Below are 27,227 nucleotides of genomic sequence, written 5' to 3' on the forward strand. Positions count from 1 at the left end.
GTTGGTATGTGGTGCTGAGGATCGAACCCGGGCTGCACGCACGCCAGGCGAGCGCGCTACCGCTTGAGCCACATCCCCAGCCCATGTGTTCAGTCTTGCATTAAAGAACAAGTGATATGGTTTTTAATGGTTTAATGGTTGTAATTGGCACAACTATGAACAGTAATAAGTTGCTGAAAATAATGAATTTAAGAAGTTTATTTCTTTAGTGCATTGCGTACTTGGGGCTTATTTAATATACAACTATCTCAGACCATGTTTTGCCTTTACCATTTCAGGAGCAGTGGAAGGGGCATGGAAGAATCCTTTTTCAAGCTGGTTTACTGCAATGCTCCACTGCTTTGGTGGAGGAATTTTATCATGTATACTTCTTGCAGAGCCTCCACTGAGGTTTTTGGCAAATCACACTAATGTTTTACTGGCATCTTCAATCTGGTAAGCTATCATTATGGTAAACTATGAGACATTCTAAAAATTGTTTTGTAAATTGCTAGTAAAATGAATTTTTTTTTCTTTAAAAAGTATTTTATCTTCTTGGAAAGTTAAATCCCAGCCCCTCCCCTTATTTTTTCCTAGAGGCAGTTATTACCATCATAGTCTTATGCATTTAGCTTTTCAGACATGAAAGAGGATTAAATATTTGGCCCCAAACAGTTTCCTCTTATGAGCTCAACTTATACATCCAGAATTACCACACACAGAATTAGAATACAATAAAAGTCAATAAATGTCATGAATGTAACCAAACAAAAAAGATTCAAATGACTCAATATATAATTGTCCTTTGTCCTACTTTTTGTTGGGTTATTTAGAACCTTATGAGATCTTTAAACATTAATTTTTTTAGTTATGAAATGAAGAAAAATGTTGCTAGGAATTGCTTTGGCTTCTTATAACTCCAAATTCAGGTATGCTTTAGAGAATTGATCCATTAAGTTAAAAAATAGATATACTACAAATCAGTGAACTTTGTTCTGTTGAAAGCCAAAACTGTGCTTCTATTAAAAACCACATCAGGTTAAATATATAAGATGTTAGGAACACATAAGATTTCATTTTTATTATGATAATTTGTAAATGATTGTTTTACTAGTTCTGAAGGGGATATTATAAATAATAGTAGCAATAATAAAAAGTAAAATGAGGGAACTTGTGATATATAAGATGTTAGGAACACATAAGATTTCATTTTTATTATGATAATTTGTAAATGATTGTTTTACTAGTTCTGAAGGGGATATTATAAATAATAGTAGCAATAATAAAAAGTAAAATGAGGGAACTTGTGGCAGGAGAAACTTGAAAGAGCATAATAATACACTTGATAACTTTATATACTGAACTGTTACTATATGTCAGTTAAATTCTTTATATTCATTTTCATATTATATTATAGGAGTCCTCTGAGTTAGTTTTTATTCTTATTCCTATTTGACAACTGAGAAAACTGAAATAAAGAAATGTTGCTATAACTTTCATATCTAATAAGTGACTGAGTTAGAATCAAATTAAAAAATTTGATTTCAGAACCTTCAAACTTGATAGGCCCCCACTCCCTGTCTTTCTCTTTCTGTTTCTCCCCCCCCCCCCTCTCTCTCTCTCTCTCTCTCTCTCTCTCTCTCTCTCTTTTTGGTGATGCTGTGATGGGACCAAGACCTCACTCATGCTAGGCAGGCTCTCTGCTGCTGAACTACATCCCCAGTCCTCTCATAAATTTGTTAACAATCTCCTAAATATAGTCTTCCAGTTGCTTTTTGTTTTAAAAAACTTTTCAAGAATTTTATTTCTACAATGATATTTTAAAATGATATAATTATATTAGCATTTTAGGAAAATTCTTTTTATGTGTGTAGATGTTGAAATTATATAAAAAGTAAGAAATCCAGAATATGTTACTCCCCATCACTTATACTTCTATTTCTGTTGTACTTATCACCAATATTTCTTGCCTGGATAGTTGAAGTAGCTTCTTAAGGGGTCTTGCTGCTCTACTCATTATCTCTTTTTTTTAAAAAAAATTATTTTTAGTTTTCGGTGGACACAACATCTTTATTTTTATTTTTATGTGGTACTGAGGATCGAACCCAGTGCCCCGCGCATATCAAGCACATAACTGCTTGAGCCACATCCCCAGCCCTGTTCATTATCTCTTGAGTCTGTTCTTCATGCAGCAGATGAAATGAATTGTTTTAAAATAAATTGGAACATGTTACCCTTATGCTAGAGTTTCTTACTTTATGAAAAACAAAATTCTAAGCTCTTACCTAACTTATAAATCCCTACAAAACCTTTCTTCTACTCTTTATTGTAATGTCTTACCACTGTAACTCTTGTTCACTAATTCTTGAACATATATTTTTTTTCCTTAGTGCCTTTGAACTTGCTTTCTTCTCCCTGTAATGTTATTTTCCCAGAAGACTCATAGTTTATTAGAGAGGTTTTTCACCATCCTTCTCTATTTTTCTTCCTAGAGTTATTACTGCTTGACATATTAACCATTGACTTTTTATGTTGCTGTAATTCCACTAGAATAACAAACAGCTTATTAGACCAAGAACTTTGTTTTGTTAACTGTGTACCAAGTAATATTCTGCGTTCAGTAAATACATTGCTAAAGGAGTAGATTGCTGTGTACTGTCATGAGCAATTTCTGAAATTGAGTACCAAGGAATTACAGATCTTGATTAATTGATCTCTTAAATGAAGTGAAATTGCATGTCTATAAATGTATGATTTCTTGGCTTAAACTAAGACATATGTTAGAAATGGAAAATGAGAAATGCATTTTTATAATGAATTAATAACATTATTCATTAACCTCAGATCTTTTATTCCCATTTTATGTAAGAGGAAGTTGAGGCTTAAAGAGTTGGTATAAAGTCTGAATTTCAACTCAGGCATTTAGATTATGGTATTTTTAAAAAATATTTATTTATTTATTTTTTCTTAGTTCTCGGCGGACACAACATCTTTGTTGGTATGTGGTGCTGAGGATCGAACCCGGCTGCATGCATGCCAGGCGAGCGCGCTACCGCTTGAGCCACATCCCCAGCCCTAGATTATGGTCTTTATAGAGTTTTTTCTCTAAACAATCTTTATTAGTCTTTTCAGCTAATACAGAATAGGTAGAAAAATATTTCTAAAGTATATGTAAAATAGAAACAATTATGATGTAATAAATCTTGTTTTTTTTTTTTAAGAGAGAGTGAGAGAGGAGAGAGAGAGAGAGAGAGAATTTTTAATATTTATTTTTTAGTTCTCGGCGGACACAACATCTTTGTTGGTATGTGGTGCTGAGGATCGAACCCGGGCCCGCACGCATGCCAGGCGAGTGCGCTACTGCTTGAGCCACATCTCCAGCCCTAATAAATCTTGTGTGTCCATTATTTAATTAAGAAAAAAAATTGCCACTTAAATTTTTTTTTATATGAAGTGAACATTCAGAAAGCCACAAAGATACATTGACATAGTAAATTATTATAGTGTATACCCTTAACCCCTACCCCAGTCAAGAGATTCTGCTTTGTCACTAATCATAGAAGTTCTTTCTGTGTGTTTTATTCTAATCACAACCTCTTTCCCACCTTAAATAACCATTATAATAACACATGGGAATCACGTTTCATATTTTTATAATTTTATCACCACTGTTCATTCCTTGATATATTATAGTTTAGTTATTTACAGGTTCAGATTGTCTGATTTGATCTCTTTTGTGATATTAACAGTGTTTTACACTTAATGCCTGTAACAGTAAATTGGGAATTGTAAAATGGCAATGATCTAATTTTATCTTTTCTTTTTCTTTTATTTATTTAAAATTTTTTTGTAGTTGTATACAATACCTTTATTTTACTTTTTTTATTTAAATGTTGTGCTGAAGATCGAACCTACACTGCACACATACTAGGCAAGTGCTCTACCCTTGAGCCAGAACCACAGCCCCCTTCTTTTTATTTTTTAAAATATTTTTTAAGTTGTAGATGAACACAATACCTTTGTTTTATTTTTTATGTGGTGCTGAAGATTGAACTCAGTGCTTTTCACAAGTGAGGCGAGCACTCTGCCACCGAACTACATCCCCAGCCCTCTTTTCTTTTTATTCATCAGTTAGAATATTATTCTAAACAGATACTTCTGACTTATCATCTACTATTTGGTAAAGCAGTTGTATAGTTCATATAAAAAAGGCAGGATAAATAACGTGTTTCTTTTCCTTTACTAGTTTTCAGTATAATCAACCTATCCTCTGTCATCCTCCAAAGATGACCAGTTTAAAAAAACAATAATTATGAACTCATGATTCAAGCATATTTCATGAGTTTTAATTTTAATTTTTGTTTTAATTCTTTGGCCAGTGGGAGCCTCTTTAAATTGGCTCCTGAGACTTCGGATTAGCTTCCTTGCCTTTTGGTGTTATAAAATTCATCTTGTACTTTTCTTTTGGAATTTAAGAACCTCCAGTATCTTTTTAATGAGAAATGGCATTTCAAAACCATAATCTGAGCATTAGTGATCGTCATTGTTACTGAGTTCATCATTGTTTCTAGGCCACTGCAGTGAACAGAGCTAAGAAAAATAAAGACAAAATAACTTATGAGTTCATATTGATATTTCTGATCCAAATTGAAGACTATACAATTTTTATTTATCTCATCTCTATTACATACATATCTTCTTTCTTTGATACTAAGGATTTTGGTTTTTAAAAGAATAGGACATGATAGAATTAAACTATTTTGACATTGCTTATTTATTCTGTTGTTTATTTGTTTTTGTGTGGTGCTGAGGATCGAATCCAGGGCCTCACCCATCCTAGGCAAACACTCGACCACTGAGCCAGAACCCCAGCCCTCATTTTATTCTGTATTATGCACATGATAGTTTTAGAATATAGTAAGACTGTCACCAGTTTGGTTACTGGAAACTTTTTTTATTAGAGCTTTATATTTATATATATAATATTTGGGTTCCTTTTGACATACAAAGAATTTGATTTCAATTCCCATTCCCTCCTCCTCTTAATTTCCTCCTTTCTCCCTCTTTTTTCTCTCTTCTCACTCTTTTATGTATTTAACTGGTACTTTCTTTTTTTATTTTATTTTATTTTTTTTATTGTTGGTTGTTCAAAACATTACATAGTTCTTGATATATCATATTTCACATTTTGATTCAAGTGGGTTATGAACTCCCATTTTACCCCATATACAGCTTGCAGAATCACATCAGTTCCATTGATTTACATATTGATATACTCATGTCTGTTGTATTCTGCTGCCTTTCCTATCCTCTACTATCCCCCCTCCCCTCCCCTCCCCTCCCCTCCCTTCTTCTCTCTCTACCCCCACTACTGTAATTCATTCCTCCCCCTTGTATTATTTTTCCCTTTCCCCTCACTTCCTCTTGTATGTAATTTTGTATAACCCTGAGGGTCTCCTTCCATTTCCATGCAATTTCCCTTCTCTCTCCCTTTCCCTCCCACTTCTCATCCTTGTTTAATGTTGGTCTTCTTCTCGTGCTCTTCTTCCCTAGTCTGTTCTTAGTTACTCTCCTTATATCAAAGAAGACATTTGGCATTTGTTTTTTAGGGCTTGGCTAGCTTCGCTTAGCATAATCTGTTCTAATGCCATCCATTTCCCTCCAAATTCTATGATTTTGTCATTTTTTAATGCAGAGTAATACTCCATTGTGTATAAATGCCACATTTTTTTTATCCATTCATCTATTGAAGGGCATCTAGGTTGGTTCCACAGTCTTGCTATTGTGAATTGTGCTGCTATGAACATCGATGTAGCAGTGTCCCTGTAGCATGCTCTTTTTAGGTCTTTAGGGAATAGACCGAGAAGGGGAATAGCTGGGTCAAATGGTGGTTCCATTCCCAGCTTTCCAAGAAATCTCCCTACTGCTTTCCAAATTGGCTGCACCAATTTGCAGTCCCACCAACAATGTACAAGTGTACCCTTTTCCCCACATCCTCACCAGCACTTATTGTTGTTTGACTTCATAATTCTTGTAGAAATAGAGAAAGCAATCATGAAATTCATATGGAAGAATAAAAGACCCAGAATAGCAAAAACAATACTAAGCAGGAAGTGTGAATCAGGTGGTATAGCGATTCCAGATTTCAAACTATACTACAGAGCAATAGTAACAAAAACAGCATGGTACTGGTACCAAAACAGGCGGGTGGACCAATGGTACAGAATAGAGGACACAGAAACCAACCCACAAAACTACAACTTTCTTATATTTGATAAAGGGGCTAAAAGCATGCAATGGAGGAAGGATAGCATCTTCAACAAATGGTGCTGGGAAAACTGGAAATCCATATGCAACAATATGAAACTGAATCCCTTTCTCTCGCCATGCACAAAAGTTAACTCAAAATGGATCAAGGAGCTTGATATCAAATCAGAGACACGGCATCTGATAGAAGAAAAAGTTGGCTACGACCTACATGCTGTGGGGTCGGGCTCCAAATTCCTCAATAGGACACCCATAGCACAAGAGTTAATATCTAGAATCAACAAATGGGACTTACTCAAACTAAAAAGTTTTTTCTCAGCAAAAGAAACAATAAGAGAGGTAAATAGGGAGCCTACATCATGGGAACAAATCTTTACTCCTCACACTTCAGATAGAGCCCTAAGATCCAGAGTATATAAAGAACTCAGAAAATTAGACAATAAGATAAGAAATAACCCAATCAACAAATGGGCCAAGGACTTGAACAGACACTTCTCAGAGGAGGATATACAATCAATCAACAAGTACATGAAAAAATGCTCACCATCTCTAGCAGTCAGAGAAATGCAAATTAACTGGTACTTTCTACATATACATAGAGGAGGTATACCGTTTGGTACATTTATATATGTATATATTATGGTTTTGTTAGATTCATTCCATATTTCTTTCCCTTATGCTTCCTTTTCTCTCCCTCTCATTTTCCTATTTTTAATCCACTGATCATTCCTATATCTTTATGATATCCAATCCTCTCCCCCACTGCCTTTCCCCCCTTATTTTGCTTTAGCTTCCACATACAAGAGAAAACATTCAACCCTTGATTTTCTGAGTCTGACTTATTTCACTTTATATGATTTTCTCCATTTCTATCCATTTACTGGCAAATGTCACATTTCATTCTGATTTATGGCTGAGTAAAACTCCATTGTGTGTGTATACCACATTTTCTTGATCTATTTATATATTGACAGGCATCTGGGTTGATTCCATAATTTGGCTATCGTGAATTGTGCTGCTACTAACATTGTATTGGCTGTTTCATTATAGTATGTTGATTTTAGTTCTTGGATAAATACCAAGGAGTGGGATAGCTGGGTTATATGGTGATTCCATTTCTAGAATGGAATCTACTTTTGAAAGTAGTTGTACTAACTTGCAGTACCAACAACAATATTTGACTGTACCCTTTGCCTATATCCTTGCCAGCATTTATTATTATTCATATTCTTGATAATTGCCATTCTGACTGGTGGTAGTTGTGGTTTTCATTTCCCTGATTGCTAGAGATGTTGAACATTTTTTTCATATATATTTTGGCCATTTGTGTTTTGTTTTGTTCTTTTGTCCATTTAATGATTGGGTTATTTTATTTTATTTCATTTTTTTTCATTTTTTTGAGTTCTTTATATATTTTAGAGATTAACTCTCTCTCAGAGGAGTAGTTAGCAAAGATTTTCTCCCAGTCTGTAGGCTCTCTCTTTGCTTTCTTTCTTTTGTTTTTTTGGGGGAGGCAGGTGTGGGTACTAGGATTGAACTCAGAACACTCAATCATTGAGGCACATCATTAGCCCTATTTTGTATTTTATTTAAAATCAGTGTCTCACTGAGTTGCTTAGTGCCTCGCAATTGCTGTGGGTATCCTCCTGTCTCAGCTACCTGAGCTGTTGAGATTGCAGGCCTGTGCCACTGCACCCTGCCCTCTTTTACTTCTCAGTTGTGAAAATTGCTTTTTATGTTTAACTCTCTTATGTTTAACTCTTATGTTTAATACAAACGCACCGTTCTGCATTCTAATAATATAATAGCCATTTTATACTATACATACCCTTTTTCAGTTTTCATTCAGTCTTATTTTTCAGCTAACTTTAACACTTAACACTAGTTCTTATGACTTATATCTGTTTATTTTGGTTGTCTGAAGTTTATGCTGTAGTAAATTTCTTTTTTTTTTTTTTAGAATTTTTTTAATATTTATTTTTTAGTTCTCGGCGGACACAACATCTTTGTTTTGTATGTGGTGCTGAGGATCGAACCCAGGCCGCACGCATGCCAGGCGAGTGTGCTACCGCTTGAGCCACATCCCCAGCCCAATGCTGTAGTAAATTTCATCAGGAATAGTAGTCCCAGAGTTTTCACATAAGGATGTTTATTTGTGTCTTTTGACTCAAAAGCCAATTTATTTATTTACTTATTTAAAAAAATTTATTTATTCTAATTTGTTATATATGACAGCAGAATGCATTTCAATTCATAGTATACATATAGAGCACAGTTTTTCATGTCTCTGGTTGTACACAAAGTAGAGTCACACCATTTGTATCTTCATACATGTACCTGGGGTAAATGATATCCATCTCATTCTACCATCTGTCCTAACCCCCTTTCCCCTCCCCTCCCTTTCCTTCCCTCGTCTTTGCCTTATCTAAAGCCTATTTTATTGAATATAAAATCATTGACACATGTATAATTAATATATTAAATGTACTATTTCATTTTTTCCCCGTGACTTAAAGCATTGCTGTGAAAAAGTCTAATGGTCTTATAATTTTCTTGCCCGTATAAGTCACATGCTTTCTCTTTCTTTTTCTCGCGCTCTCTCTCTCTCTCTCTCTCTCTCTCTTTTTTCCTGAATTTTGTTTTCATTAGAGTCTAATAATTTAAATAAAACATGTTTTGATTGGTCTTTTTGGGGCAGTATCTTCAAGTATGTGGGATGTTCTTTTTAGTACATATAAATGTTTTCTTATTTGGAAAAATTGAGTATTTGTATGATTCCCTGGACTTGTTTTTCTTTAGGAACTCCCATTATTACTGGCATATTGGCTCTTCTTTGCCTTTCTTCAATGAATCTTTTTTAAAAAATATATACATTTTTAGTTGTTGGTGGACTTTATTTTATTTGTTTATTTATGTGTGTGGTACTGAGAAATGAACCCAGTGTCTCACACATGTGAGGCAAGTGCTCTACCACTGAGCCACAACTCCAGCCCTTTATCTGTCTTTTTAAGTTAAAATATTTTTACCTTTTTCTCTTCTGTTTCTTTGGATGCACTGTCTGTTGTGTTTATTTCTCTTTGTGTTTTCTTGTTTAGTTTTCATATCTGAAATTACCTTTATTTTTTATTTTTATTCATTATCCTTAGTTTTTTTTTCTAATTCTGATGTTTGCTGTGCTTTTTATGTCTTATATCACTTTCTTAATGTCTTCAACTTTTTCTTTCTTTTTATTATTTTGAAATAATGAGCTACAGTTCTAATCTGATTTGCAGAAACATCCTGAGTGTTTTTTTTTTTTATTATTTTTAGTTGTAGTTGAACACAGTACCTTTTATTTTATTTATTTATTTTTTATGTGGTGCTGAGGATCAAACCTAGTGTCTCACGTGCTAGGAGAGTGCTTTACCACTGAGCCACAACCCCAGCCTCCTGAGTGTTTTTATTGTAGGGGCTTACTTTATTTATTTTTTATTGTAATAAGTTTATATGAGATTTGACCTTAATAATTTTCTGTTGATAATATTTATATGAATTTGGTTTCCTTTAGGCTTTCAGAGTTAGGTACAATTTTCTGACTTCACATAGTTTCTATTTGTTGTTTTTATGTAGCATTCAAAAGATGATGGTACATGTTCCCTGAGATTTCTTGGGTCTTTTCTCCTTCCCCATTTTGGTCTAGACTTTTCTCTTTCTTTTATTTTTCTATGCTGTTCTGTTTTGATTTTATTACAGCAGTTTGTTTTCAATATGGGGCCTGTTCTAGAAGATCATCCTGGTGGATCAGTTTTGAAAGCTCATACAGACTAAATTGTTTAAACCTTTTCCCATCTTCTATCATGAACCCTTTGTCCTATCTGATGTTTAAGCTGCATATATGTTAGTTCACCCTTGGAATCCTAGCTATGTGGAGGTTGAAGCAGTAGGAGGATTACCAGTTCTAGGCCAGCCTGGGCAATTTAGTAAGATTCTGTCTCAAAATAAAAAGGGATGAGGATGTAGCTCAGTGGTAGAAACCTTACTTAGCATGCACAAGACTCTAGGTTAATCTGTAGTTACTAAAACAAATGTGCAGGCGAGCACACAGCCAGAAACCCTCTAGTTTTTCTTCAAATTGGCCTACATTTTTTGTGGTTCTGGGATTGAACCCAGGGCATTATAACATGTTAAGCACACACTATAGCATTGAGCTATATAAGCCCCTAGCCCCTGAACCCATTTTTAAATGGAATATCATACTGACTATAGTTTCCTGGGCATTAATTTTTCACTTGACATTATGTTACTAAGATTCATCTGTATGTTTTTGTGTGTAGCCATAGTGCATTCCTTCCCATTGCTGTATAATCCATTATATTGGTTCCAGTTGTTTTGTTGTGCATTACAGAACCACAGTAATGATAGTAATTTATATATCATTTATTATGTCCTAGACACTCTTCTTAGTGCTTTACATTTACTATCTCATTTAAACCTCACATGAATCTTGTGAGGTAAGTATTGTTTCACTCTTCACAGATCATATAACTGAGGCATGAGGCATGAGGCATGCAGGGTTAATAACTTACCCAAGGGATTGCAGATACTGATTGGAACCTAGGATATCTAGTTCTTTGTACTTTGTTCATGCAATGTATTCCTCCCCCCCCCCCCCGCCCCCAAGTACTGGGGATTGAACCCAGGGCACTCTACTACTGAGCCCCTTCCCCCCTTTAAAATTTTGAGAGGGTCTTGCCAGGTTTCTGAGGCTGGTCTTGAACTTTCAGTCCTCCTGTTACAGTCTCCAAAGTAGTTGGGTTTATAGGAGTGTGCTACCACACCTGACAATATTGCATCATATTCTGCAAATAGGAATCTTTTCTTTGTCCTCATAGACCTTTACATATAAAAAAGTTTCTGATTTAAAGACATAGTATATTTTACTATTTTCTCCTTTAAAGTTTTAATATTTAGAATAAATATATAGTCTTTGCTTCATTTAATTTTTCTTACTTCTTTCTTTATTTTTAGTATTGGGTATCGAACCACTGAGTCACATCCCCAGCCCTTCTTATTTTTAATTTGAGACCACATCTATATAAGTTGCTTAGGGACTCACTAAGTTGCTGAGGCTGACCTCAAACTTGCGATCCTCCTGCCTCAGCCTCCTGAGTCACTGAGATTACAGGCATGTGCCCTGTGCCCAACTACTTCATTTAATTTTAATTTGAAAATTAAAATGATGTTTGGAGTATAAATTCTAGCAAGTAAGGTCATCTTTAGTATCATAGTGCACACATATGGAGATTAACACCATCTACTGGCATACAGAAACAATAACTTGGTTATGTCATAATTATTGGTTAGAAGGATTTTTCTTTTTTTCTTAAATTTTTTTTTAGTTGTAGTTGGAAGACAATACCTTTATTTTATTTATTTAGTTTTATGTAGTGCTGAGGATTGAACCTAGTGCCTCGCACGTGCTAGGCAAATGCTCTATCGCTGAGCCATAACCCCAGCCTATAGATGGAGTTTTCTTTTTGAAATTCTGCTTCTGAGGAATCAAATATTTTATAATTTTTCTGTGTACTGATTTTTATTCCCCAGGGTTTTTTTTTTAACTTTGAACTTAAATTCCCAAGTGTAACTTATTGTATGTTGCATATTATACAGTTGCATAGCTAAAATTACATTTAGACAAGCTGTCATTGGGTAAGTCTTTTTTCCAAGCACATATATAAAATAATTTATTAGAGTAATAAGAACAAGAGGAAACTATTATATTGAACCCTAACATTAATTATATTTATTTAGTGTTCTGTTTTGGTTTAGTTAAGTGATAATATCTTTGTAGAGGAATGGAATTGATAGTACAGTGAAAACAGAATTCTCAGTGACTAACCTTGGGAAGTTTTACTTCAATCTTTCTAACTTTAAGTGGTTTAGCTTTCATTTGTTGGTGGTGTAGGATTTTATTTGTATCTTGTTTTTGGACTAATTTCTATCCTTGGTCATTTTTCTTTCTTTATCAGAAAGATAATCCATGAGACTTAAAAATGTGTGAGAAATTCATTATTGTCATTCATTTTTTTCTTTTTCTGTTTTTTCTTTAGGCACTTTTACAAGTTAAATATATCTTAGATGTTATAAGGAGGGACATGTGATTACTTAATGAGTGTTAGTTGAGTGATTCATTAAAGGAATTTTAAAAAATCTAATTTATGTTACAGAGTAGGAATAGTTGTTTTAGAGATTCAGTGTTTCTGATATGTTTACTTTTAAGTCTTCTGAACAAAATAAATGTTCTTTTGCTCTGGGGCTATTTAGCACTCAAGGAGAGTGGTTTTTTGTTTAATGTGTTAGCTTATTGTAGGTATTCACATATTTAGGAATATCTGATTAAGGTCTTACTAATTCAGAAATAGAAATAATTATAAAATCTTGAATATGAAAAGTCCAAGATTACTCTTGTAATAGCATAAGTTTTTAACTCATGTTAAAGATAGACTTAGTGAATGGATTGAGCAATGGCGTCATTTGTACTATTGTTTTTGTTATTCCTTTCAGTATTTTACTTTTGAATTTAATTTATGTTAAAGTGAAAACTAATCTTTTCTAATTCTAATGTATAATTTTATTTTATTAAAACATATACAATTTATTATTTAAATGTATATACTCTCTTTCCTAATCGGCTATCTAACCCATTTCTTAGAAATGAGTGCAGAGACTTTTTTTTTTTTAACAATATCTTATTTATTTATTTATTTATCTATTCATTCTTTCATTCATTCATTTATTTATTTTATGTGGTGCTGAAGATTGAACCCAGGGCCTCATACATGCTAGGTGAGTGCTCTACTGCTGAGCCACAACTTCAGCCCTAGAGTACAGAGACTTAAAATATTATATGAACATATAAAAATTTAAAATTATTCTAGCCATTTTTCAGAAATCTTTTAGTACTTTCCAATAATCTTTCTCTCAAGCTCTCTGTCAACTGATTCTTTGATTTGGTATATTTTGTATTTTGCTTTCACATTGATTGCTAATAAATTATTTATTTCAGAGATACTTTCCACCCTGGTGAGTTTTAGGTTAGGGAGTAATAAGATGAATAATTTCTGACCTGTAAGGACTATTATAATTGATTATGAGTGTTATAGTCTTTATTTTATATTGTCTCAAAATAAAAAATAAAAGAGCTGGGAATGTAACTCAGTGGTTAAGCACCTGGGTTCATTCCCTGGTACCAAAACAAAACAAAACAAAACACTCATGATATTTCTTGAGTGCCCTGTATTTCTTTATCATCCCATTAGAGAGAAGGTACATTTTACCTTAAGCACAATATTGTCTACTAGAGTCTTTTAGAAATGAAGAGAAAATAAGTCGTTTTTTTTCTAGTAAAAACTTCTGACATTATTTGATGCTTAGGACAAGTGAAATTTAAAAAATAATTTGTCAGAGGTGAATTGTTCTTAAAATATTAACATGATTGGTTAAAATTAAGCATGTTCAACTAAATTTTAAAAACCAGGCTTATATTCTTTCAGTTGTATGAAAAAGTGTTCTTTAACAACCCTGCTTGCTTTTGAGCTATCACCTATCTTTGTATAGATTTAGCTTATGTTGCTCATAAAGAGGCACAGGAAAGAAATTACTGGGGATTGAGTGCAAACCTTTCTCAATTACCAAGTGCCCTTTTCTCCAATTCATTTTTCCAGAGTATAAAAGACATTGTGTAATTAGACCAGTCTTCACCCCTAAAAGTGATTATGCTTTTGCTTAATTTTGTTAGTTGATTCAATACTTCCAGAAAATAGGCTCAAATTAGGAACTCAGTAGATACTTCATCCATTTATGGAGTATTCACAAGCCCAAAGTTTACATTCCCCTCTGGTCGTGACTTTTTTTTTTTTTTTTTGGTATCAGGGATTGAACTCAGGTGACTCAACCACTGAGCCACATACTCAGCCCTGTTTTGTATTTTATTTAGAGACAGGATCTCACTGAGTTGCTTACCACCTCACTTTTTGTTGAGGCTGGCTTTGAACTTGCAGTCCTCCTGACTCAGCTTCCCTAGCTGCTGGAATTACAGGTGTATGTCACCGCACTCAGCTGATCATGACATTTTGACATGTGATTGACCTTCCTATACAATATGTGCTTTTCTTGGATTCCTATTCTAAGTTTACATGGATAATTCCATTTATTGTGTTATGCCATATTGTTAGTACTGATAGAGCTTTGTTTCTGTTCTTCTGATTCTGCACATATTAAAATATTTAAATTTTAATTTCAGGTATATTATATTTTTTTGCCCTTGGGACCTTATTTCCCAGGGCTATTCATTCTTACCTGTTCAACTTCTGGCTGCGGGAATGAAGGAAGTGACCAGAACTTGGAAAATAATAGGTGGAATCACACATGCTAATAGCTATTACAAAAATGGCTGGTTAGTCATGATAGCTATTGGATGGGCCCAAGGTAATATTAACAATATGTGTTCATAGGTATTCTCTTATTGATGTACCATAATTTTGGGGATGGCATACTTTTATTAACAGTCTTTTTGGAGGTAGAAACCTTGTTTCTGTTGGCTAGCAAAATTATTTAAAAACTTGTACTTTTCACTAGTACTAGTTCATCAGCCATTATTTTGAGCCTGACTGCCTTGTTATATAAAATTTTTATGATTTTGATTTCATTTTTATCTTTAATTTATGAACCAGAGACATTTATGTTAATTATTTTAACATAAATAAAACAAGTTTACTTAAGAAATTATGTAGCTCATATAAATAAAAACCAGCTCTTTCTGTGTTCTTTTCCTCCAACTTGAATTACTGGAAATAGTAAATATGATTGGTTATAAATTCATGTTCATGCATCAGTTGCTTTTATCGTTGCTTTCTGTAGGAATTGAATGAATTTCTCTAACAACTTGTTATAGCATACTGTACCTAAAACTAATTATATCAGGAGAGTAAATGGTAAAACAGAGGATTTTATTTTTTAGGTCTGAAACAAACCTCTAGCCATACCTCTGTGCTTGAGACCCCAAATTTAAGCTTAAGTGCAGTAAAATAGACAATTGCTGTGCGGGTGAAAGGGGAGAATTGCAGATGTTTCAGTATCCTAAGCTTACAAAGCAATTTTTTTCTTTCTTCCAATACTTCTGTTTGGAAATCCTCTTGGATTTTAAATCAGGTGGTAGAATTATGGCTCCCCTCAAATATTCTTAAGAAAGTTACTAAATAATCTTGTTTATTTTTTATTTTTATTTTTAGGTGCAGGTGGTATAATTATCACAAATTTTGAACAGTTACTAAAAGGAGATTGGAAACCAGAAGGTAATGAATGGCTGAAGATGTCCTAGTAAGTTGGTATATATTTTACTGAGATCTGGATTTTGTTCTTAGATCTTTTTAATAACATTTTTAGAACTCCCAAGTGTAATGAAATATAGCTGAAAAAATAAGTGGTAATGACAATGGAAAGAAAACCCCCAAATTTTATTCTAAGAGTTTTCTCTCTCAAATGAAGTTTTAAAATAAATATTGATTCACTTCTCTGAGGATTTATCCCCTTAAAAAACAAAACAAAATAAAACAAAACAAAAACCTCCAGATTATCATAGAATTATGGGAAGAGTATATACTTATGAAGAGAGATCTACTTAGAGGCAGACTTCTGGATGGAAATGAATCAATTATAGGCTCTTGGCATTTTCATTAGTGTGACATCGCACACATTTCAGTTTATACATAGCTCTAGTAGTAAAATGTCAAAATTAATGGGAAAATAAATTAGTACATTATCATAAGATCCTGAGAGTGGTTTTAAAAATTACAGGTAAGTTTAAGTATCAAAGTAAGAAAAAGATTAGCAGAAATAATCCACTGTATATTTGTGTGATGCAAACTGTAGGTCAAGTCTCTTTAGAGAAAAGAATCTAATCATTAGATCTTTTCTAAGGCAACAACTCAAATCTTAAATAAGTCATAGGTATATACCTGGTGCACCTGAAAATGAAATGGAAAAATATAGTTATTATTCACACAGGTTGAGAAAGAGAAGACTTAGGAATAGTGGCCATAATAAGCTGCTCTTACTGTTGATTTTTATAAGCTCATTTTCAAATTAATGGATTAAATATAAAGATCACAAGCATTATGAATGAGGTAGTATTTTTGAGTGAACCAATAAATTCCAGGATATTCAACTTGGAAAGTACCCTTTAAAGCTTATAAGAGGTAGTTTGAACATAATATATTCTAAAGTAAAGCCTTAGAGAATAGTGTATAAAATCAGTGTTTTAGAATAAGTGGAACTGAAAACAGAATCCAAAGCTATTTTCTGAGGCTTTACCCTATCAGGTGCTATGTAGACACTTCTAAAAACATATATATTATCACTAATACTCTCAATAAACCTAAAAAGCAGGTATTATTTCTACTTCATGGGTTAGAAAACTAAGGCTCAGAGATATCAGAAGACTAGCTTATGGCTACCTAGGTATTTAGAATGTTTTTCTTTTCTTTCTTTCCTTTTTTAATTGTGCATTTCTTAATTTTTAAATTAAGCTAAAACTTTATATTGAGTAAACTTCGTCCATTTGAAGAATATAATTTTTGTTGAGTTTAAATAGAAATATATAATAAAAGAATAGTGATCACTATCAAGAATATTTCCATTATTCCACAAATTTCCTTTTGTCCCTTTGCATTCCATCTCTCCCTCCATTCTTGATTATAGTCAGAAATATGTTTTTTTTCCTAGAATTTTATGTAAATGGATTTTGTATATTCTTTTGGGTCTTACTTCTTTCTTTCATCATAGCAATTTTGAGGTTCAACATATGGATGAACTGGTTTCTTCCTTTTTGTGCTATATTTTATTTTAGGAGCAATCACATTTTATTTTATCTGTTGATGGACATTTGGGTTGATTCCAGTTTCGACCATTGTGAGCAAAAGTTCTTTCAATATTTGTATGTGAATCATTGTGTGGACACATTCTCATTTTATTTATGTAAACATATTAGGGAGTGGCTGAGTTGTATAGTAGGTGTACATTTAACTTTTTTAAAACCATTGCCCATTTTCCCAAAGTGTCTTAAGAATTCTAGTTGCTCCATATTATTGCCAAGCCTTGGGATTGCCAGTCTTTTTATTTTTAGAAATTATAGTGAGTACATTTCTCATTGTGATTTTAGTTAGTATTTCCCTGTGGACTATGTTGAACATCTTTTCATATGCTTATTGGCCATTTTATGTCTGTTTTGAGAAATATCTGTATATACCTTTTTCTATTGTTATGATTAGATTGTTTGTCTTATTATATTGTTTTTTATTTATTTTTTGTTTGTTTCTGGACCTTTATTTTATTTATTTATTTTTATGTGGTGTTAAGGATCAAACCCAGAATCTCACTAGTGCTAGGCTAGTGGTTTACCACTGAGCTACAATCCCAGCCCTTGTTATATTCTTTATATATTCTGAATACCATTTCTTTTTTTAATTCTAATTTGTTATGTATGACATCAGTATGCATTACAATTCATATTATACATAAAATGCCATTTCTTTGATGTGTGTTTGTAGAATTTTGGTACAGATCAATTTATCAATTTTTTAATACTTTCATATTCTGGGATGTCTTTGCCTATCCAGAGTTGCAAAGTTATTATTCTAATGGTTTCAAGAAATTTCTACTCTTAGCTTTTATAGTTAAGTCTATGATCTATTTCAAGTTTAATTTTTGTATAAATAGTATTGTGTAGGATTTGATATTTATTTTTCCCTTCTATATGCAGTTGTTTTGGCACCATTTCTTGGGAAGACTTTTCTTTTGCCCATTTAGTGCCTTGTTAACCCTTGTTTTTTTTTCCCCCATAATCAAGTGATCACATATTTGTGGCTCTGTTTCTGGATTTTCTTCTGTTTTACTGATGTAAAAGTCCCCTAATGCCCAAACCCCACTATGGTATGGGAGTTTTCAGTTTTAATATCTTTTGGAACCTATATGCTGTTTTCCATACTTTGTTATACACTAGTTTTAATTCCTACTATAGTGTGAAAGGTTGCATTTTCTTCATACCTTTATCAGCATTTCTTGTCTTTTGTTTTTTTTTTTGATATTAGCTACCCTCATGGGTGTGAGTTGGTATCTCACAGTAGTTTAATTTGCATTTCATTGATGATTAGTAATGTTGGCTATTTTTATGTCCTTTGGAGAAATATTAAGTTCCTTTGCTTCCTTTTTAAACCTGGTTATATATTTTCTTGCTGTTAGATTGTATGGTTTCTTAATAAATTCTGGATATTAACCATGTATCATATACTAGGTTTAAATATTTTCCCAGTCTATGGTTTGCCCTTTCACTTTATTGGTTGTTTCCTTTGTTGTATAGAAGCTTTTTAACTTGATAGAGTCCTGTTTATTTATTTGTTTTTGCTTTTGTAGCTTGGGATTTTGATATGGTATTCAAAAAGTCATTCCAAGGCAGTGGCATACTCTCAGCCTATACAGGTTGCATGACAAAATTAGATTCATGTTATCAAAGTAATTCTTAGAAAAGTGAAGCAGGAGGCATCACAATACCGGACCTTAAATTGTAACTCAGAGTGATAGTAATAAAACTGGTATGGTATTGGCACCAAAACCAATGGTACAGAATAGAAGACAAAGAGAAACCCATGTAAATATAGTTATTTTATACTAGACTAAGGCTCCATAAACATGCTTTGGAGAAAAGATAGCCTCTTCAACAAATGGTGCTAGGAAAACTGGATATCTATGTGTATCAAAATGAAATTAAACCCCTCTCTCTGACCCTGCACAAAACTCAGAGTGTATCAAGGACTTATGCATTAGATCAGAGACCTTGCAGCTACTAGAAGAAGATAAAGTAGGTCCAGATATCTACCATGTTGGCCTCAGAACTGAATTCCTCAACAAAACTTTTATTTTTATTTATTTTTTTTTTTTAAAGAGAGAGTGAGAGAGGAGAGAGAGAGAGAGAGAGAGAGAATTTTTTTAATATTTATTTTTTAGTTCTCGGCGGATACAACATCTTTGTTGGTATATGGTGCTGAGGATCGAACCCGGGCTGCATGCATGCCAGGCGAGCGCGCTACCGCTTGAGCCACATCCCCAGCCCATCAACAAAACTTTTAAAGAGTAAAAAGTAAAATCAAGAATCAATAAATGGGTTGGTATTAAACTAAAAAGCTTCTTCACAGCAAGGAAACAATCAAGAATGTGCAGAGAGAGCCTAAGGAATGGGGGTAAGTCTTTGCCACCTTCACCTAAATAGAACATTAATCTCCAGGATATACAAAAAACTCAAAAAACAAAACAAAACAAAACAAAAAACTTAACACTGTAAAAAGAAATAACCCAGTCAATAAATGGGCAAAGGAACTGAACAGGTGCTTCACAGAAGAAATACGATCAAGTCAGCAAATATATGGAAAAATGTTCAGCTTTTCTAGCAATTAGAGAAATGCAAATTAAAACTACGTTGAGATTTCATCTCACTTCAGTCAGAATGGCAATTATCAAGAGTACAAGTAACAATAAATATTGGGGAGGAAGTAGGGAAAAATGTACACTCATACATTGCTGGTGGAACTGCAGATTGGTACAACCACTCTGGAAAGCAGTGTGGAGATTCTTCAGAAAGCTTAGAATGGAACTACCGTTTGACACAGTTATCCCACTCCTTGGCATATACCCAAAGGACTTAAAATCAGCATACTATAGTGACACAGCCACATCAATGTTTATAGCAGCTCAGTTCACAATAGCTAAGCTATGGAACCAACCTAGGTGTGCCCTTCAACAAATGAATGGATAAAGAATGTGGTATATATACACAATGGAATATTGCTCAGCTATAAAGAAGAATGAAATTATGACATTTTTCCATAAGAGATGGAACTGAAATCTGTCATGCAAGCAAAATAAGCCAGTCCCCAAAAACCAAAGGCTGAATGTTCTCTTTGATATGTGCATGCTAACACATAAGAAAGGGGGTGGAGAATAGAAGTTCATTGGATTAGACAAAGGGAATGAAGGGAAGGGAGGGAGAAGGGAATAGGAAGGACAGTAGGATATATCGGACATAACTTTCCTAACTTCATATGTGAATACGTGATCACTGTAACTCCACAACCACAGGAATGGGAAATATACTCCATGTATCTATAATATGTCAAAATACACTCCACTATTTTGTATATCTAAAAAGAACAAATAAAATATTTAAAAACTTAGATTCATGCTTAGGAAGATTTTCTCTGGTAAGAAAAAATTTTTTCTCTGGTCAAGGGTTTAATTGGATAGTCTTTTACTAGTGTTGAAGGGTTAGGCATGTGATTCATGGATAAATTTCAGCCATCATAGCCGAAGCCCAGGAATAGAGAGGAGATTATTCAAGAAAGATTTGTGGAGGAAGGATTCACTTGACTAATGGCATGGATCCCAGGAAACCCAGAGAATGTTAGAAATGTTAAATTAGCAGATATACTGCCAGCTTGGACTGCAAGAACAGAGACAGGATGAAATGAAAGAAGATTATCAAACTCATGGAATTCCTTAGGTGAAAAATAGGCTGATAAAACTGTGCAGCTACAGAAGTGTGCTGCCCTCTAAAGGAAAAGGAATGACTTCATGGTGGGGGCTGCACCCCAGAGGCCTGAGTCTAGCCCCACAGTCTGGAGTCAGAGGTGCAGAAACCAAAGATGTGAGTGTAGAGTTTGGAGCTGCAGATTCAGGACAGTGCATCCAGCCATGGAGGATTATCCTCAAGCCTTGAAACCTAATGGAATTGCCCTGCTGAATTTTGAAATTGCTTGGTACCAATGATATATTTATTTTATTTCTTCCTTTTGGAATGAGAATGTCTGTAACTATTACCCAGTACCTGTTCCACCATTGTGGAACTAGAAAACTTGTTTTTAGTTTTACAGGAAATTAGTATGTATTACAATTTTCTAATACATCCTGAGTTTCCTGACAAATCTCATATTTTGATTTAAAATGGAATTTCCCTTAATTCTAACCCTTCTCCAGTGTCCTGCTCCAGTTTAGTATCTATAAAATCATTATTCTTCAGATTCAACCTTCAAGAGAATGTAATCCAAAATGGAATATGTGTATGCCAAGGCCATACCTGTAATGACCCACTTTGGTACAGAAACCAAACTAGTAGAAATGAATAGTTGAAAAATAACTTGAAGACAAATCTCATTTCATTTGTTTTTATCTTATCTTTTTAGAATTTCAGTTTTATGTATAGTTTATAATAAAATTATGTATGTATGCATACTTTTATAAATTAAGAAACATATTAGGGAGCATCTAAAACATAAAGACCTATAGGGATATAAAATAAAAACTTAGAGATCACTGTTTTAAAATATGTTACTCAGTATATTGGTAAGTGAATTCCAAATCCTGTTGCCTAAACTTATTCCTATTTTGAACTTAATCTTTAGTGTATAATAATTAAATAACCTATTTAAAAAAATAAAGTGACTTATAGGGATCTTTAAATTTGTCATGTTGCAATATGGCATTCTGAGAGTGTATCATTTATCTTTATGGTAAGCATAGAGAAGCTAGATAATGATCTATTACTGAGGTATACTTTAAATAATGTGGCGGGTGTATAATATCAAAGTAATGTTGCTTATTTGATCCATTAGTAACTCATTGTAGACTTAAAATTTCAGCATTAAGATATTAGCAAAAGCTAATATGATATGTTGGAGTTGGCTCATATTGTTTTATGGAGCCAGTTGTGTACATCTCTTTTTCATTGCATGCAGCAGCCTGAAATTAGCTATGTGGGAGTATGTACATCATGGAAATAGGCAAACACTATAAATTGGGAATGAATTTCCCTCCTTTCACCCTCTCCTCTCCTACTGCCACATCCCCCAGCTTGTTTAGCACTGAGGGTTTTTCAATACTAATTCCAAATCATGCTATGAAACATGAGACTTTCAGCTCCTTTTTGGAACAAAGTTATATGTGCAAAGTATGTTTTAGAAATGTTGCATTATGGAAATATACTCACCTTTTAGTTAGAGAGCCATGATGTACATAGACTTCTGAAATCTCTGATACTTTATACTGTGAAGAAAGGTATTTAATTTTGTATGACTTAGCATTTCCAAAACTCTTAAGTAAATTCACAAATCTCATTTTGTGTTAATATCTGTTAGTAGCTCATTAAAAAATGTTATACAGGGGCTGGGGATGTGGCTCAAGTGGTAGTGTGCTCGCCTGGCATGCATGCGGCCTGGGTTCAATCCTCAGCACCACATACAAACAAAGATGTTGTGTCCTCCGAGAACTAAAAAATAAATATTAAAAAAAAATGTTGTACAGTGTACTCTTTGAGAAAGATATAGTTTATTAATTACTATGATTACATTTTTATTAACTACTGTCTTAAAATATGTTTTATTTTCAGCCCTTCCAAGGTAACCCTGCTGGGGTCCCTTATCTTCACATTTCAGCACACCAAGCATCTGACCATATCAAAGCATAATCTTATGTTCCTTTATACCATCTTTCTTGTGACCACAAAGGTAAGAGTTCTAGGTATCTGCTCATTGGCAGTTGCTTCACATTTTCCCCAACACTTGTAACCATAGGTCATTTTATTTATCCACTCATTTATTGACAGACATTTTGGTTGTGTCTCTTAGAGTACATATAATGAGTTATGAACATGCAAGTAAAAGTTTTTGGAAAGACATGTGGTTTATTTCTTGTGGGTATATCATCTAGGAATATATTGTTAGATCATATAGTAATTCTGTGTTTAACTTCTTGAGGAACTTACAGGGTGTTTTTCCAAAGCATGGCCATCATTTTGCATTCTCACCAGTAATAGATGAGAGCTCCAATTTTACATATCCCACCAGCATGTGTTATTGTCCGTCTCTTTTATTCCAGCCATCCTAGGGGGTGGAAGTGGTATCTCATTGTGCTTTTGATTTACATTTCCCTGTTAACTAATGATGCTGAGCATTTTTTCTTGTGCTGGTTGGCAGTTTTTATATCTTCTTTGGTAAAATGTCTGTTCAGATCATTTTCCCACTTTTAATTGTGTTATTTGTCTTTTTAATGTTGAGTTGTAAGACTCCTTTATGTACTGTGGATATTAAACTATTTGGTGTAGATCTCAAATGTCCCCTTTGGGACTTTTGGGACTTTGGGACCTTTGGGAATTTGGCCTTGGGTTGAAGGCTTGTTCACCAGCTCTGATTGTATTGGGAGAAAGTGGGACCTTTAGGAAGCAGAGCCTTGTAGAAGTCCTTCAAGGGGGAGATATTTGGACTCCAGTTCTTCCTCTCTCTTGCTCTTGCTTCCTGATTACCATGGGGTGAACAGACCTCTTCTGCCACCTGCTATCTACCAGGATGTTCTGCCTGTTCATAAGCCCAAAGGCAACAGGGCCGAGTGATATGGAAGGAAACATTTGCAACTGAGCCAAACTAAGTTTTTCTCCTTATGAGTAGTTTATATCCTCATTTTTGTCACAGCAACTGAGAATTGACTTAGTCATAAACCCTTTTGAGAATTATGATTTCTAGATTTTTTTTCCTCACTCTGAGCTTTCTTTTCACTTGATAGTGTCTTTGGAAGCACAAGTTTTAAAAATTTTGATTAAGTCCAGTTTAGCTATTCCTTTGTTTTGTGTGCTTCTCATGTTGTATCTAAGAAACCATTGTGAAATCCAAGGTCATGAAGATTTATCTTTTGTTTTTTTTTCCTCGGAGTATTATCATTTTTGCTTTTATCTTTAGGTCTATGATCCTTCTAGAGTGAGTTTTGTGTATGGTATAAGGATGATTCCAACTTTATTCTTTCACATTTAGATATCTACTTATCCCAATGCTTTTTATTGAAAAGACAATATTTTTCCTCATTGAATTATCCTTGCAACCTTGTAAAAATCAGCTGACTGTGAATTTGAGAGTTTATTTCCAGACTTTTCACTTTTATTCCATTCATATGTATGCCTAGTCTTATTCTGTTTTCCTAATACCTTATATTGTAGCTTTGTGTTATTAGTTTTGAAATCAAGAAGAGTAAGTCCTCTGAGTTTTTTCTTCTTTTTTTGGGGATTGTTTTTGACTATTCTGGGTCATTTGAATTTCCATATGAGTTTTGGTATAAACTTGACAGTTTCTGCAAAGAAGCCATTTCATATTTTGATAGGGATTGCTTTAAATCTGTAAAAGAAACATTGCTTTAAATCAATGTTAAGTCTTCCAATCCATCAACACAAGATTTATTTCCACTTATTTAGGTCATTTTTAAGTTTTTTCAAGGATTGAAAACACTAAATGTTTTATTTTTTCATATATATATTTTGTTTAGTTGTCAATGGACCTTTATTTTATTTATTTATATGTGGTGCTTAGAGTCAAACCAGGTGCTTCATACATTCTAGACATGTGCTCTACCACTGAGCTACAGCTCCGGCCTGATCTTAATGTTTTCAATGTAAAATTCATACACTTTTTTGTTAAATTTATTCCTAAGGATTTTATTATTTTTGATTTATAGCAAATGGAATTGTTTTTTAAATTTTATTTTCAGGTTACTCATTATAAACATGTAGATATAAAATTGCTTTTTTTTTGGTTCTGGGGATTGAAACTCAGTGGCACTTGACTACTGAGCTATATTCCAAGCCCTTTTTTTGTATTTTATTTAGAGATAGGCCCTAAGCAACTCAGCAAGATCTTAAGTTGCTGAGGATATCTTTGAACTTCTGATCCTCCTGCCTCAGCCTCCTGAGCTTCTGGGTTCTCAGGTGTGTGCCACTGTGCCCGGCTTACAATTGCTTTGTATATTTTATCTTGAGACCTGTAATCTTGCTGAACATATTTATTACCTCAAATAGCTTTTGAGATTATTTTTACTTGTTAGTTTTGTTGATTGGTTTTGGTGTTTATTCTTTAGGATTTTTTTATATTTAGGGATGTGTCCACAGAGATAGTTTTTACATTTTTCCCTCTGATCTTCATGTCTTGCCCAGTTGCCCTGGCTAGAACCTCAAGTTCATTGTGGAATAGAAATGGAGAGACTGAACATTCTTGTCTTGTTCCTGATCTTTAGGAGAAAGCTTTCAGTCTGTTTCTTACGAAGTATATTAGCTGTGAGTTTTTTTATAGATCAGGTTAAGGGAGTTAGTTCTTTCTTAGTTTGTTGATGTTTTTTCTTTTATCATGAAGGAATGTTGGGACCTGTACAGTTTCTGAGAGTTCTAACTTTAAAGAAAATGAATGTTTACTATGGGCTTGATAAGAATACGTAGTACACTAAACTATTACATTTTTTGAATTAGAGGATCAGTTTTTGTTCAAGATCTAATTGGTAGAATAAAAATGATAGTTTTTCTTAGAATTGTTGCTAGACATATAGCTCTTTATTATAATAGCTGAACTTAAACACAATATCTTAATGTGATAATTTAAAAGATATTTTAAATTAGAAAAACAGGGAATACTGAATTTTTCTTATAATATTCCCTAACATTTTCCTGATTAGAAATGTATCCATTAATTTTCAAGTAACTCATCCATTTGCCCTAATTTTATGAAAAATTATACTGGTTTTAAAATCGCTTGTCATTTAAGAGCTTCTGAGCAGCTACTAAGTGAACAGTGTCTCAGTTTTTAAAAAAGATATTAAGAAAGGAATATTCAGAAAAAAAAAATTACTTTTTATTTTTTCCTTTACAATTTATATAGTCAGAAAAATTTGATAGTATTTTAGATATTGATCTAGTGTTTTGGCATATAAACAGATGCTAATAAATTCTCAGAGAAAATATCTCCCTCACAGTATGACAGGCACACACAAATAAGTGTAATATATGTATAAAAATAGTGATTTTTTAAAGACACAAATTGGTGTGAATATACTTTATATACAACCAGAGATATGAAAAATTGTGCTCTCTATATAATAAGAATTACTATGCATTCCACTGTAATATATAAATAAAAAATTGACACTCAAAAAAAATGATTTTTATGGGAGAAACAAAATAAATGACCTTTAGCATTACTCAGCCTCTGTTATCTGTTCTCATCTTAACTCAATTGAATCAGCTCTGTGTTAAGCCTTAAGTAGTCTCTGTCTTCACAGTCCACCTTGTCCCTCAGCCAAGGATTTGCAGTACCATCCTATATAGATATCTGGAGTCTCCCAATCCATCTGCCTGCCTTGCTTCCTCCTCTCTGGCACCTGCTGTGCAGATTCCAATCCTTTTGGCTGCAGTTGAACATGTCTCTGCTGCCTCAACTTTAGTTTAGGTTCTTTGTTCTCTGGTTGAGAAGTTGTCCTCAGGTAGTAATGGGGGTAAATGTGGAGATGACTTCATGTATTGCCCTTTTCTTATGGATCAGGCTTACACTATTTTTTGTCCAATGCCTGATAATAATTGTCTTATGTATTTTGTCAAGTTTATGTTTTTTCACATCTGGAGGGGGCTAGTCTAGAATCGAATATCTGGCATAGCAAAGGAGGAGGAATTTCATTCATTCATTCTTGTTCAGTCTTGTTTATCTGTGTTTTGTTAATCTTTTCAGAAGACTGACTTTTGGTTTTGTTATTCCTTCTACACTGTTTTCATCACTGCATCTCATGTCACATGTTTTGACATGTTTTTAATTGTCATTTAGTTTAAATTTTCCTACTGATTTACATTAGTTTCTTCTTTGACATGAAAATGTTTACAACTATGTTTTGAAATTTCCAAGCATTAAAAATATCTGTTCTTAAGTGAATTCTGCTTTACATTTTGAACAGTATATATGTGTGATCTATGTGTTATTCTTTGGAATTTTGTTGAAACTTCATTTCTGTACTAGTATTGATGAGATTTTGTAATTACTTTTTATGTGGAGAAAAGTAAGTATATTCTTTATTTTGGAGGAATAGAAATCATATATTTGTATATA

At 33.4% G+C, this 27,227-nt stretch overlaps 1 protein-coding gene across 2 annotated transcripts in view; it reads left to right on the plus strand.

Annotated features, from left to right (window-relative positions):
• Tmem38b (transmembrane protein 38B) overlaps window positions 1-27,227 on the plus strand; it is a 66,584-nt gene that overhangs the window by 18,397 nt on the left and 20,960 nt on the right. For both annotated transcript variants that reach the window (XM_077797072.1, XM_077797071.1), the window contains 4 exons: window positions 279-435; window positions 14,528-14,712; window positions 15,516-15,603; window positions 22,715-22,832. In XM_077797072.1, the coding sequence (XP_077653198.1) occupies window positions 279-435; window positions 14,528-14,712; window positions 15,516-15,603; window positions 22,715-22,832 (548 nt within the window). The remainder of the gene's footprint in view (window positions 1-278; window positions 436-14,527; window positions 14,713-15,515; window positions 15,604-22,714; window positions 22,833-27,227) is intronic.

Source organism: Urocitellus parryii, chromosome 4, assembly GCF_045843805.1.
Source record: "Urocitellus parryii isolate mUroPar1 chromosome 4, mUroPar1.hap1, whole genome shotgun sequence".
NCBI lineage: Eukaryota > Metazoa > Chordata > Mammalia > Rodentia > Sciuridae > Urocitellus > Urocitellus parryii.